Consider the following 11,783-nt stretch of genomic DNA (forward strand, 5'->3'; position numbering starts at 1 on the left):
CAGACAGACAGACAGACAGACAGACAGACAGACAGACAGACAGACATACAGAAACATATAAAATAGGATAAAAAATACAAAATTATTATGAAAAAGAAAAATTACATGACAAAATTTTAAAATTGTTTAAGAGGTATATATTATTTTGTTAGTCATTGTAATGTCTTTTTTTAACTTCTACAGATAACCTTCTGCTAAATGTGCTTAATACAAATGTTCCACTTTTGCTACTTGGCAAAATTGGGACATTTAAAGCAGGGTACATGAATAAGCATTGGGTAAAAATGAACCTACCCATTTTCTCTCTGAGGCCTTGAAATATTTTAATAGACTACATGTTTTGTAAAGCATTGCATTGAACCAAAGATTGAAGCGAGAGGTATTCATCCAAGCTGTGCTGTGGGGTTTAATTGTGCCTTACATAAGTTATTCTATGGGACACATAAATGGGACTTTTCATTTTCCAAGCCAGAGGCATATCAAGTCATTTCTTCCACCTCCCATCTGGATTGCATTTGTATAAACACTGAGATACAACAAAAAGGTTTAAAAATGGAGGCTTGGAAGAGGAGATTATGAGAAGACTTGATTTTCATGATTCTTTTTATTCTGCATCTTGCTCTTACAAGCTTGATGCGCTTTATTTTAAATTCCACATTAATTTTTTTTTTTTTGAAGCATTTCTCACATTTCCCACACCCTCACCCTAATTTCTTCTTCTTTTTTTGCAATCTCTGGCTTTGCACCTGCCTCTCTTCTTTCCGCTTCCATTTTCACTCAACCCCACCCCCCTCCCTCTCCCTGCTCAGCTGCCTACCCCTGTGTTCACTGCCTTCTTAGTCAATTGTGAGTGTGCATGAATAAGCCCAATGATGAGCTCAATTATCTGTCAGCAGTTAGAAAAACATTGTTTTGATAGCCTGTCCATAATACCAAATGTGTTTTAAATTGGTTTGTGTAAAACATTCGGATTGTGTCCCAAAATGAAAGCCATTTAAGTGGGTGATAGTATGCATGTTGTTTGTTTTTAACTTTAAAGATTCTGCTATTTCTCATGGCAGTTGATTTAAAACCAAATTTGCTTCTCATTTAAGGTGGTTCAAGTTCCACATCTACTCCTTGTGTTTCATATACAGTAACTCTGATAAGGCTAAAATAGTGCTGAAAACAACAACAAAGTATCTCAAAAAATGAAAAACAAAATAGCCTGGTGACCTTAGTTTGGATACCCAAAGACGGATATTGTGCAAGAATTAATTTCATCTATCAGTGAAAGAGGGTTTTCGACTCAAACGAAGACTAAACCTTAGCACATCACTGCCTCAACACATATTGCATTAAAGGTAGCCGGCGTATGTCAAAAAGCAATGATAGCGCAGATGTAGCTACATCATCCGATGTGAAATTAAGTCTCTACAAGCTGCCTTTTACTATGATAAAAAGCTTTAAAAGCTAATAAACCCATTTAAACCTTCAAGCATGATCAGTTCATAATAGTGGAATCTAACTGAAAATGTTGCTTTATGCTAATGTATTCAGTACAGTTCATATATTTGTCCTGGAGAAACATGGTAACTTCAGCTTACAGTTTAAAAATTTTTCTCTTTCTGTAGCTCCTTTCACCTGGAGAAGGCTTGCCCAATATTCATCCTTTTTTTTTCATATGTCTCCAATCTCCAGTTTTGTTGTTGTTTAATTTTTTTTTCTTTTTTCGCTTCCCTGAGGAAAGTGAAACCCGTTTCTTGAACTGCTGCTGCCTCTGCATGGTGCTGCACTGTGCTTCAGCAGTGTAGACTTTCAGTTGTTGGGTGAACGTCTCCAAATGATCTTCACCTCCGCCTCTCAATCACACTGAACTGCCAGCAAGGGGAAATGGGGTCTCATTCCTGCATTTACTACTACTCTTATCTCTCACTGGCTTCTGTATTTTAAATATGGCAGACTGTCAGGGCACTTTTCAAATTGATGACCAGCCTTATGTACAAACTAAGGCTTATGAAAATCTATCTCATTATTAATGTAGGTAATAATTAGTTACCAATACCGATACCAGTATCGGGCGAGGCCCTGATCCTGTACTAAGATGGTGGTATCGGCGAGTACCAAGAAATAGGGCACTCATACCATTTTTAAAGGCCAAACTTTATTCAACTATTGTTATCCATTCCACGTAGGCAATAAAAAGTTCTACTGGACCTTCTCAAAGGTAGGCAGCAGCTTGACAAAGCCATGATGGCAATTATTTTACATCCAAGTAGTATGCAGTTTTCATATATATATATATATATACACACACACACATTACTTTCAAAAAATGGCATCGGCACAACACTAGTTATACCAAGAATAAAATATATGAAATTTCAGTTATCGCTTTCAGGCAATAAAAAAAATGTAATTGTTACACAATGTCCTTTTCAAATTAACATTTATTTTCAGGACTTATTGATTAAGATTCAACATTCAATCTCACCGGAAACACACCTTCTATCAGGTTTAGAAAATGTGAATATTTTGATTCAAGTTAAGTTTTTCTTGTGGAATTTTCCAAAAAAAAAGTAGCTTTCTTTGAAAAGAAAAAACAATGGATTGCAATAAACTAATTGTATGCAAAAAAGGATCAGTAAAGACCCTTACAATAATACAAAAAAAATATATGGGAAAATGCTTTTTCAAAAATAGATGGAAAGGTAAGATGGAAACTCATTCCCAACTGCTCAGCGTTAACTCTGAAGGGGCTAAGTCTTTCTTTTAGCATTCTAAATGTAAAAATATCTCCTGTTTACCCATGTGTTTGGATCAAGGATGGGGAGCTGTAAAACAGAAACAACTACCTATCATAAAATGCTAAAGCCTGGCTACACAACATTGCAACTTAATAATAATTCCAAAGGCAAATTCTGACATAAAAACAACGTTAACTAAGACCAAAAGAAAAAACAGAACATTATAGAAAGATATGGTGTTGGTAGTATGATAATTTGGGGTTGTTTTGCTTCAGATGGTAAGGAAATAATCTGAATAAAAAACTTAATGTAGACAAAGAGATATACGCCTCATCCTCTTTGTGATATAGAATGTTTTTATTATATTTCTTTTCATTAATATACATTAACAGCAAACCCAAGCACACATTCAAATTAACAGAAAAATGAAATCTAAGAAAAGAGAATGAAACTGTAGTCAGAGTTCAGTTTTAAATCACCTGATGAGAGATTTGATTGGAAGTCCTCATAATTAGAATTTTTGCGAAGCAGATATCGGAGATTATAGGAAACTAAAATGAATCTGAAGGGGCTTTTTGTGAAGTGCTGATTTGAGGGTGAGAACACAGTATCCAGCTGGGTTATTGCATCTTTCTGTCTGTTTTCTAGGGGAATTATACAGGATAAATTACACTTTAGATGGGAAAAGTTCAGTAATGGTTTGTTATTGTCTTATTTTTAGAATGTTTACAGGTTTCTCCTTGTTTTTCTTTCCCCCTCCTGCTACGGTTCCTCCCCAGATGCACCAAGGTGTTTGATAGGTTTTTTGTTAAAGTGTTGAGCTTTACCCCAGTAAATTTTTTTTTTACCTCTTGTCTGCCTCATTTGGTCCAGCGAGACCCACTGGAGAAACTCTCCCCTCCTTTGCAACACTTCCATTAGAAGCAGTCTCTGTAATGCATGTAGGTGCCTAGACCACTACACAGACATCCTAGAGCACTTAATCTCTCTTTTCTTGTGACATTTTTCGTTTTTAAACCCCTAGTACAGAAGAGGAGCTTGTGTGAATTTGACAGCTCAACACACTAGCCCAACTGCACACTGAATGTTTTCCCCCAGTGTGCAGCCACAGACATACACAGAGGAGGCAGTGCATAGCTTTGTCTGAATGCTGCACTGGGTTCCCCTCCATTATGCTGCTAGTGGATGGTTAATGTTGCAGGAGGTGGGAGAAATGGAAGGAGATGGAGGCCTACCGATCGGCATTTACTTTCCCCTTTCAGCACACACACACATTTCCATCTTAACAGCAAAGCTCATTCAACCACCCATCAAAACAGGCAAATACAGGCACATACCGCCACACTGGGAATTTATTTGTTTTCAGCCCTATTAATATGCATCCGGCAGAAGAGAGCACGGTCCTTTCCGCAGCTACTTCGAAGACGCAGCTAATTATTGCACAGAAACCTCTCTGTGGTTTATCAGAGCCTCACACCTGCAGTAACCATGCTTGGCTCTCAAGCTGTGGGATTTTATTGCCTCATTTTAGACATCAGGGAGGAAAAGCAGCTACTGCTTTGCTTGTGTACACAGCCTCGAAGCAAAATCATCACATATATGCAAAATAAATAACTTATTGTGCGTGCATTTCAGCACAACATTCTCATTTTTTTTCTTGCAAGGCACTGTTTCAAAGTAATTGCTTTTCAGCGAGGAGTTTGGATCATTTGTCCACCAGTTTTATGTGTTGTTCCAAGGCAACATGAGGAATTCAGGGGGATATTTTACTACTGGTGCATACACAGTCTGATGCTTACTTCCTAAACTTTTTAATTAACCTCAACCAAATAATCTGGGGTTCTTACTTGGCTGTCATGTTTGGAATTAACTAATTTATGATTACGAAATTTTATTGATAATATGATGTTTCTTCAGGTTGCATTCTAAAAAATCCTCAAAAACTTTTTTTGGCACTAAGTCGTAGATTCTATGAAGCACCGCAGGTCCGTTTGTTAGTAAAAACTAGAAATAGAAAGCAACTTTTTCATTGTGGGCTGTTTGTTTTGTCCATTTCAACCTAAGAAAATGTCATCAGTGAAAATGTCAATCCAGTTTTGTCTTCATAGGTATCAAATTAATAAAGTGATTTTTATTACCTGCTAACAGCGTCTATTTAATCAAATCCCACACTTTTGCACTATAATGGTGTATTTTTAGTAAATAATATCCTATGCACGAGGTCATGGATTAGCGGGCCGCGGTCCGGACCCAGACCCACCTGCTGGCTAATCCGAACCCAACCTGACTTAAAACAGTTACAAATTGCCGCGTGTCGTTCGAAGACAGTGTCTAATTTCACTTGCGCCGCTTCTCCTGTTTGTACGGTAAAGCCCTCCAGAGCTTTCGGGACCAGGCTACACCTGATACAAATTAGTCAGTGCAGGTGTTGTATAAAATATGTGAATCAGGAAATTGTCTATATACCAAATTGAATGATTGTTGTTCTCTACTTAAAAAAACACTTTAAATTTAAAAATGTAAAAAAAAAATTCTATTTTTTTTTTTTTGGGATGATTTGGATGCATAAACACCTCATTTTATTTCAGTGTTAAATTATGTTTTTAGTTACAGACTTTACTGGTTGTTGAATTTCTTTATTTGGATCCCGCTGAGTTTTAATTGTTTACTCCTGTCCTATACCGTAGGTATCAATACAGTTTTAACAGTATATCATTATTGGCTTGCATATACTATTTTTTAGCAATATAAGTAAAATTTACTGAAAAAAACGGCATATTCCACTGGTTTTTTTAACCTGCAGCCGGAACACTGTTATGCTTAATGGGTGGTCTTATTACCAAATATATGTCCTAATTTAAAGAGAGAGGTCAACTGCATTCTGTTTAACTGTGCTGCCTTTCTAGAGTGGGCTGCCAATAGCTTTATGTTCTTCGTCTTTACGTGATCCATTTGGTCCCTGTCTTATGTATTCAGTCCTGTCTCTTTCTTAGTCAGATACATTGAAGGAGCTGTTGCTACAGCTAATTTCTGTCTCAAATATTTTCTGTTTTGCGATGTTTCTCTACCATGTGAAGCCACTAAAAGACCTGCTGCTATCTCTCTTTACATAACAAGTACTCCTGGAGCAGTGCCCACCCTGATCTGAGTTTTTCTTACAGTTAAGAGAGGGCTTTCCTTAACACTGTCCTCATATCTATGCCTATGAAGGTTACCGTAAGGTAACTAATATAGAGCAATCAACTTCACTGACATCTTTTCATGGGAGAATATTGCTACAAACTTCTCATTGCTTAATGCAGTTAACTTGCTTTCTTTGGAGGAACTAACAAAACAAAACAAAGAGAAGGTCCCAGTAGATGAAATGAAAAAATGACTCGAAGCCATTTCAGGTGTGAGGTCAGAGCACAGGGAATGATTTCAAACCTGTGTTTGGAGAATGCTCATAGTAATTCAGAATATACTGTGATTTAGTGTTATAGTGCTTCAAAGTAATATAAGCTAAAGATTTTACTTCTGTATTCATAAAAGCACATATTTTGACTGGATATTTTACATCAGTTAATGTTTCTCACATTTCAAGAGGTTCTCTATGTCAGGCTGTGTGAAGGTTTATAGAGGACCCAAAAGCAGATTTGATAATGAGCAACAGAAGCATAAATCCTGAAAAACCTAATCAAGGAACACAGGGACCAGAACCAAGGGGAATACATAGTTTAAGGAGGGAATGAAGAGAATCCAGCAAACAGTTAGCAAAGAGGAGGAGTATAAATGCCAAACAAGACAAAGAATGAAATAATCAACTAATTGGGAGCAGGTTTGCACAGAAGGATCTGAAAGGGAGCTAGGGGAAAGGAGGCTGGCACAAGGGGGCAACAGAGTAAACAAGAAATGTAACTAACTCACTTACTACTGTAACTCAAAAAGAAAACTTAAACAGAACCAAAAAGTCCAGTAAGGGCAGAATCATGACATTCTGCATGCATCGATGCATATATTCTGGCTTTGTTGCTTTGCAAGTTCTGCATTTCCCACATGAACTTCTAGTGTTAGTAGTAATTGTTGTTAAATTGTCCTACCTTTAAAATTAAACAAAACAAAAAAATCTAGTTACTAAGAGAAGATCATAAGCACTGGATCCAGTACAGTCCTACTGTGAGCCAAACCTTCTAGCTCTGAGTTGGTCTGATTTTGATATGAATCTGATTATTTAGGCTGTTTTTTCTGTTGATACTAAATCACTTTAATATGTCTTTTTTTTTTTATAATTAAAATAAGCTTATTTTAACAACCTCTGTCTGAAATGTTTTGCTGTGAGCCTATGTGTTTGTGTACAGCTCATTTATACATGCTTTAGTTTTGTTATAACATCGTAGTCTCTAGATTTTACAGGCTGTCACATTAGATAAGTGAAAAACATTTCTACATGAGTGTAGTGTTATAATACCTATATGTTTACCTTTAACTTTATTTAGCTAATTTTGTAAATACAGATTTGAGCAAAGCAAATGCCTTCCTGTGAAAAATGGACAATTTATAAACCTGTGTGAAAGAGCCCTCAATGATTCAACTTCCTGTTTCTCAAAAAAGAAGAGAGGAAAAGAGGTGCCTAATCGCTGAACAGTTTTAGTTCTCTTTCTATTAACAATGGTGAATAAAAGTCATTTCAAGTTAAATTTATCCTCCCATAGCCTCTTAGCTGGGTTGCCCAAGAGCATGTTGTGCGCACAATGTTTGAAAACTATGGGCTATTTTCTGCAAAAAAAAAAAAAGGTTAAATTTACTTCAAGCCAAGTAGTTCTTTTTTTCTGTTTTTGTAGTTTTAGTTGTTAAAAATGTGGACAATCTTATTTTACATGAAATTCAAGTTTAGTTGAGCTATGTTAAATAAGCTTTTTAAAAGAGGAAAACTGTGAGATGATCTTCCAAAAATCAGTTGTTTGTCTTTAACATTAAAAAAGGATAAAGAGAAAAAAATATATTAAAAATGACTCAAAGTTCTTTTTTCATTATTTTGCTGTTTGTATTTATGATAATAAACTAAACTTCTTTAATGGCAAGAATCCCACTGGAATATGCCCTTATATATATTTATACAAACTAGATGTCACATCAATTAACTGATTGGAATTTAATTGCTAATATGTAGTTGTACTCAAACTCGTACTAGTCTTCTGCTTATCCAGGACTGGGTTGTGGGGACAGCAGTCTCAGCAGAGACTCCCAGGTCAGACGAGAGGCACAATCCCTCCAGCATGTCCAAGGTCGTCTCTTGGGACTCCTCTGGGTGGAAGGGGCATGAAACAACTCCAGAGGGAGGCATCCAGGGGGCATCCGGAAAAAAAATAGGGCAGAAATGCTTCAGCTGGCTCAGCATTCATGGATCACATGTCCTCTGACTGCTGCCCAATTCTCTTTGCACAGGTCCATCATGGTTTTGTAGTTACATTTCTAATTTCAGCACCTATGCAGGAGTCTTTGTCAATTCTGTAGGCTGCGAGTCAACTGATATTAACCCCACTGAGCATGTGTTTCACTTGTGAAAGACAAAACTTTTCACAAAAAGACCCACAACCAAACAGCAAGTCAAAGCAGCAGCAGTAAAAGTCCAGCAGAGCATAAAAAATGAGGAAACACAGCATCTGCCGATGTCCGTAAGTTCAAAGTAATTGCCAACAAAAGGTTTCTAACAGTGACGGCTGCTGCTCTCTAAAACAGGGGAGGCTCAATGGTGTTAGTTAAATTCAAACATCATGTATTGCATGAACAAATGTTAAAACACATGTAACACATCATTACAACTGGTGGTAACAGGTGTTGTGAAGCGCTCTGAAATAATGAAATTCCAGAAACCAAGGCAAGAGTTCAACAACAGATGACTGTTGACTGACTTAATGATCACTTTTCCCTCTCTTTTCCTCTTTGAGGAAATCCTCCTCGCTGTCTGGCCACTGTCAGTCAAAAAAAATCCTAAACTATGTTTGCCAATCAGCATTGAGCAGCCAGCTTCATGACCCGCCCTTCCTCCATAGACCCCCAAAGAGGTTTAGCCTCACAGGAAGTGATGTATTTTAGCATATTATTCAATCAGGGCTCTACTTTCTCACTGCTTTATGTAAAAGACAAACGATTTCTCATACAGGGGAGGTTTATCCTCCCTTCTATTCAGTGAGAAATTGCCACTAGTTTCTAACCAAAAACTAAGATTCTTTATTGAACTGTTTGTTTGTGCTCTTTTTTTCGCAAATTCCAAAAAAAAAAAAAAAAAACACGGGGGGCCTGACAAACTAATTGTTTTATTCCTGTTATCTTTGTTCTATTGTATATTTTTTACTGATGGACATGGTGATGTAATGTAAGAGTGAAAGGGTGGATATTCTCATCCTGCAGTTTAACATGAGTTTTATTTTTACTTTGATTCAAAACCTTTGTGTGAAAAAAATAAAGCATAACCTGTACATCTGCTATATTTACAGTATACACACTAGTGTGCAAATAGACATGCTTATAGTGAATAACATCATATTGTTGTTTTTCTGCTGATATTAGCTAATTAATTAGTCAGGCTATCTGCTTGCTTGCTATCCTGCAGTCAGCTGCTTAACAGAAAAGAACAAACTCTGAATCTCCAAATCAGACCACATCTCATTTGTAATCTCGGTCGTTGTCACTGCTTTATCCAGGCTCTGCACAGACTGCCAAACCACATCACACATAACCGATTTAAAACTAAAGGGGGGCTTCAATTTTGTCCGAGGTTTTTACTTTTAATTGTTAATTATTCATTTTTTTTTATATATTTTAATGCAAGATTGCACTTCTGATTTTGATTCTTTGATACTTTAAAGGAAACTTTATCCTTTAATGAACAACATTTACTGTTTGTTTGTCTTTTTTTTAAGGGGCCTGTGGGCTGTGTACTCTTTTTGAGTTTTTCTTTGTTTTATATGACCATAAAGTAAACACGGTCAGGTAGACAGTTGGTCATACTTTATGGACATTGTGCATTACACTTTTATTCCACCGATATTTTTTGCAGACGTTTTATATGCCCTCTGTGCATCTAATGGTTTGTACAGGGATTTACACCTAGGGTATCATTTTTCTTCTTTATTTTGTTTCATACTGGCTTAGTGGAGAGCTCTGTCAGTGATGGTAACAAAATAGAGCTGGACAGTCTTGGGGGTCAAAGAGCTAAGAGCAAAGAGAAAGTCATGAGGAGGAGAATAAGAGAAGGATTAGAGGGTCCGTTACCTAGCAACCCAGCATCAATCAGTGAGATGATGTTTGAGGTTTAAAAGTATATGTGAACATTAAAATCAGTATTTTAATTAAATACATTTACAGTGTGCAACCAACTTTGTAGAGGACAAAGCAAGATTTTGATTATTGTAATACAGCAGCAGGAACAAAGATCCCCTCCTCTGTGCTCTAAACTGGATGAGATGAGTCCAAAATTAAATGTCTTTTGCTGTCACGTAATATCTCATAAAATGATTTATAAGTTTTTGGTTGTATCTGTGATGATTGGTGCTGTATTTATTATCAATATTTCTGCTAAGTAAATCTGCTGACCTTTAAACCCGAACAGGTTGTAGGGTGTGCAAAGGTTTTTCAAGCTTAAATAAACATGCAAACTGAATGCATATCTGGTCCAGTCAGAAAATTTTCTATACAAAAATTGACAGGTTTTTGTTATTCTGTTTACTAAAAGACATCTTGACAGGCCACATGCTGTGACTTTGCAATGCATAATCAAGAAAGTGATAAAAAATATAAAATTCACCCTATTGTCATCTGACATTCTTCTCTTCTCTCTTCATGTACTCTATTGGGTGAGATGTTGATAGAAGCAACATTTTAAATCAACACTGACTGCTGGGACACTGGCGCAGCCTGCAGTGCAGAACAGTTAATGCATGTTTCAATCTGTCAGGGGAAATTAGCAGTTCCAGGCTTATTTTACCTCAGGAAAAATAAAAAAAGACTGTTTCCAAGAAGGCAGATGGCATCACTGAGATTAGTCCTAACAGCATGCAAACATCCCCATGGAGATGTTTAGTTTTTCAAATAAAGCATATTTCTTTTCTCTCATCTTTCATAAAATACAAACATCAGCAGAGCCCTAAATCACAAAGATTCGCAGTCTGGGAATATATGTAGTTTGATTTAAATGTCGTTCAGGGGTTGATAAGAATTGGGAAAATTTAGTTTTTCTGGGTTTTTTTTTTTTTTTTTTTCAATTTATGCATGCTTTACCGCTTATCCATATCGGCTCCAATCATTATTCTTTGTGCCACTATTTTCATTTTTTTTTCCTAACTTATTTCTTTCTTATGTCAATCCTTTTTATTTCTCCCTGTGTCCTCTCTTCTGAATTACCTTGATTTATTACTTTTCCATGGATTTTTTTTCGATTAAGAAATGTGTCAGAACCCCATATATTATAATGTTATTATCTAAAATAACACCTTCTTCTCCATATAAGAGCTGAGTTACACTTTGTACAACTTGATTCCTGTCTAGTTTCAGTCAACCATTCAGACTATCATTAGCTGCCCAGTTTCCCAGGCAAAGTTCTGTCTGTGTGAAGCTGATTTGGTTCTGGACAGAGATAATTGGGGTGAACTGTTGAAAGTTTTATCATGGAGGAAGTTGGGATCATTATGAGACTGGAGTGACTATTGATGTTTAAATGAGTGGAAAAAATAGAATTTCTTTTTTAGAAAAGCGACTACTCACATATTTGCAGAGGGATTTTGGCACATAGAGTTGCTGAATATGCAGATATTCCCCTTTTTGCTTGTTTGTGTGTTGTAGATTTCTGGCCTCTGTATTAATTTGCCAAAAGCAACTGATGGCTAAATGTCTAATTTGGATCATGGTTCTCTGTCTCCCTCTTAGCTAATTTCCAGTGATGCAGATGGGGCCATTCACAGGGCGGGACGCTTCAGGGTGGAGAATGGCTCATTAGATGAGGTACCAACAGCATCCATCCATCCATCCATCCATCCATCCATCCATCCATCCATCCATCCATCCATCTGTCCACCTATC

The 11,783-nt window shown here is 36.6% G+C and overlaps 1 protein-coding gene across 1 annotated transcript in view; it reads left to right on the forward strand.

Moving 5' to 3' along the window:
- The window catches only part of garnl3 (GTPase activating Rap/RanGAP domain-like 3), a 112,295-nt gene that overhangs the window by 60,092 nt on the left and 40,420 nt on the right, over positions 1–11,783 (forward strand). The window contains exon 3 of the mRNA XM_015382730.1: positions 11,631–11,766. Within this exon, the coding sequence (XP_015238216.1) occupies positions 11,631–11,766 (136 nt within the window). The remainder of the gene's footprint in view (positions 1–11,630; positions 11,767–11,783) is intronic.

This window comes from Cyprinodon variegatus, unplaced genomic scaffold (assembly GCF_000732505.1).
Source record: "Cyprinodon variegatus isolate N-32 unplaced genomic scaffold, C_variegatus-1.0 Scaffold264, whole genome shotgun sequence".
Lineage (NCBI taxonomy): Eukaryota > Metazoa > Chordata > Actinopteri > Cyprinodontiformes > Cyprinodontidae > Cyprinodon > Cyprinodon variegatus.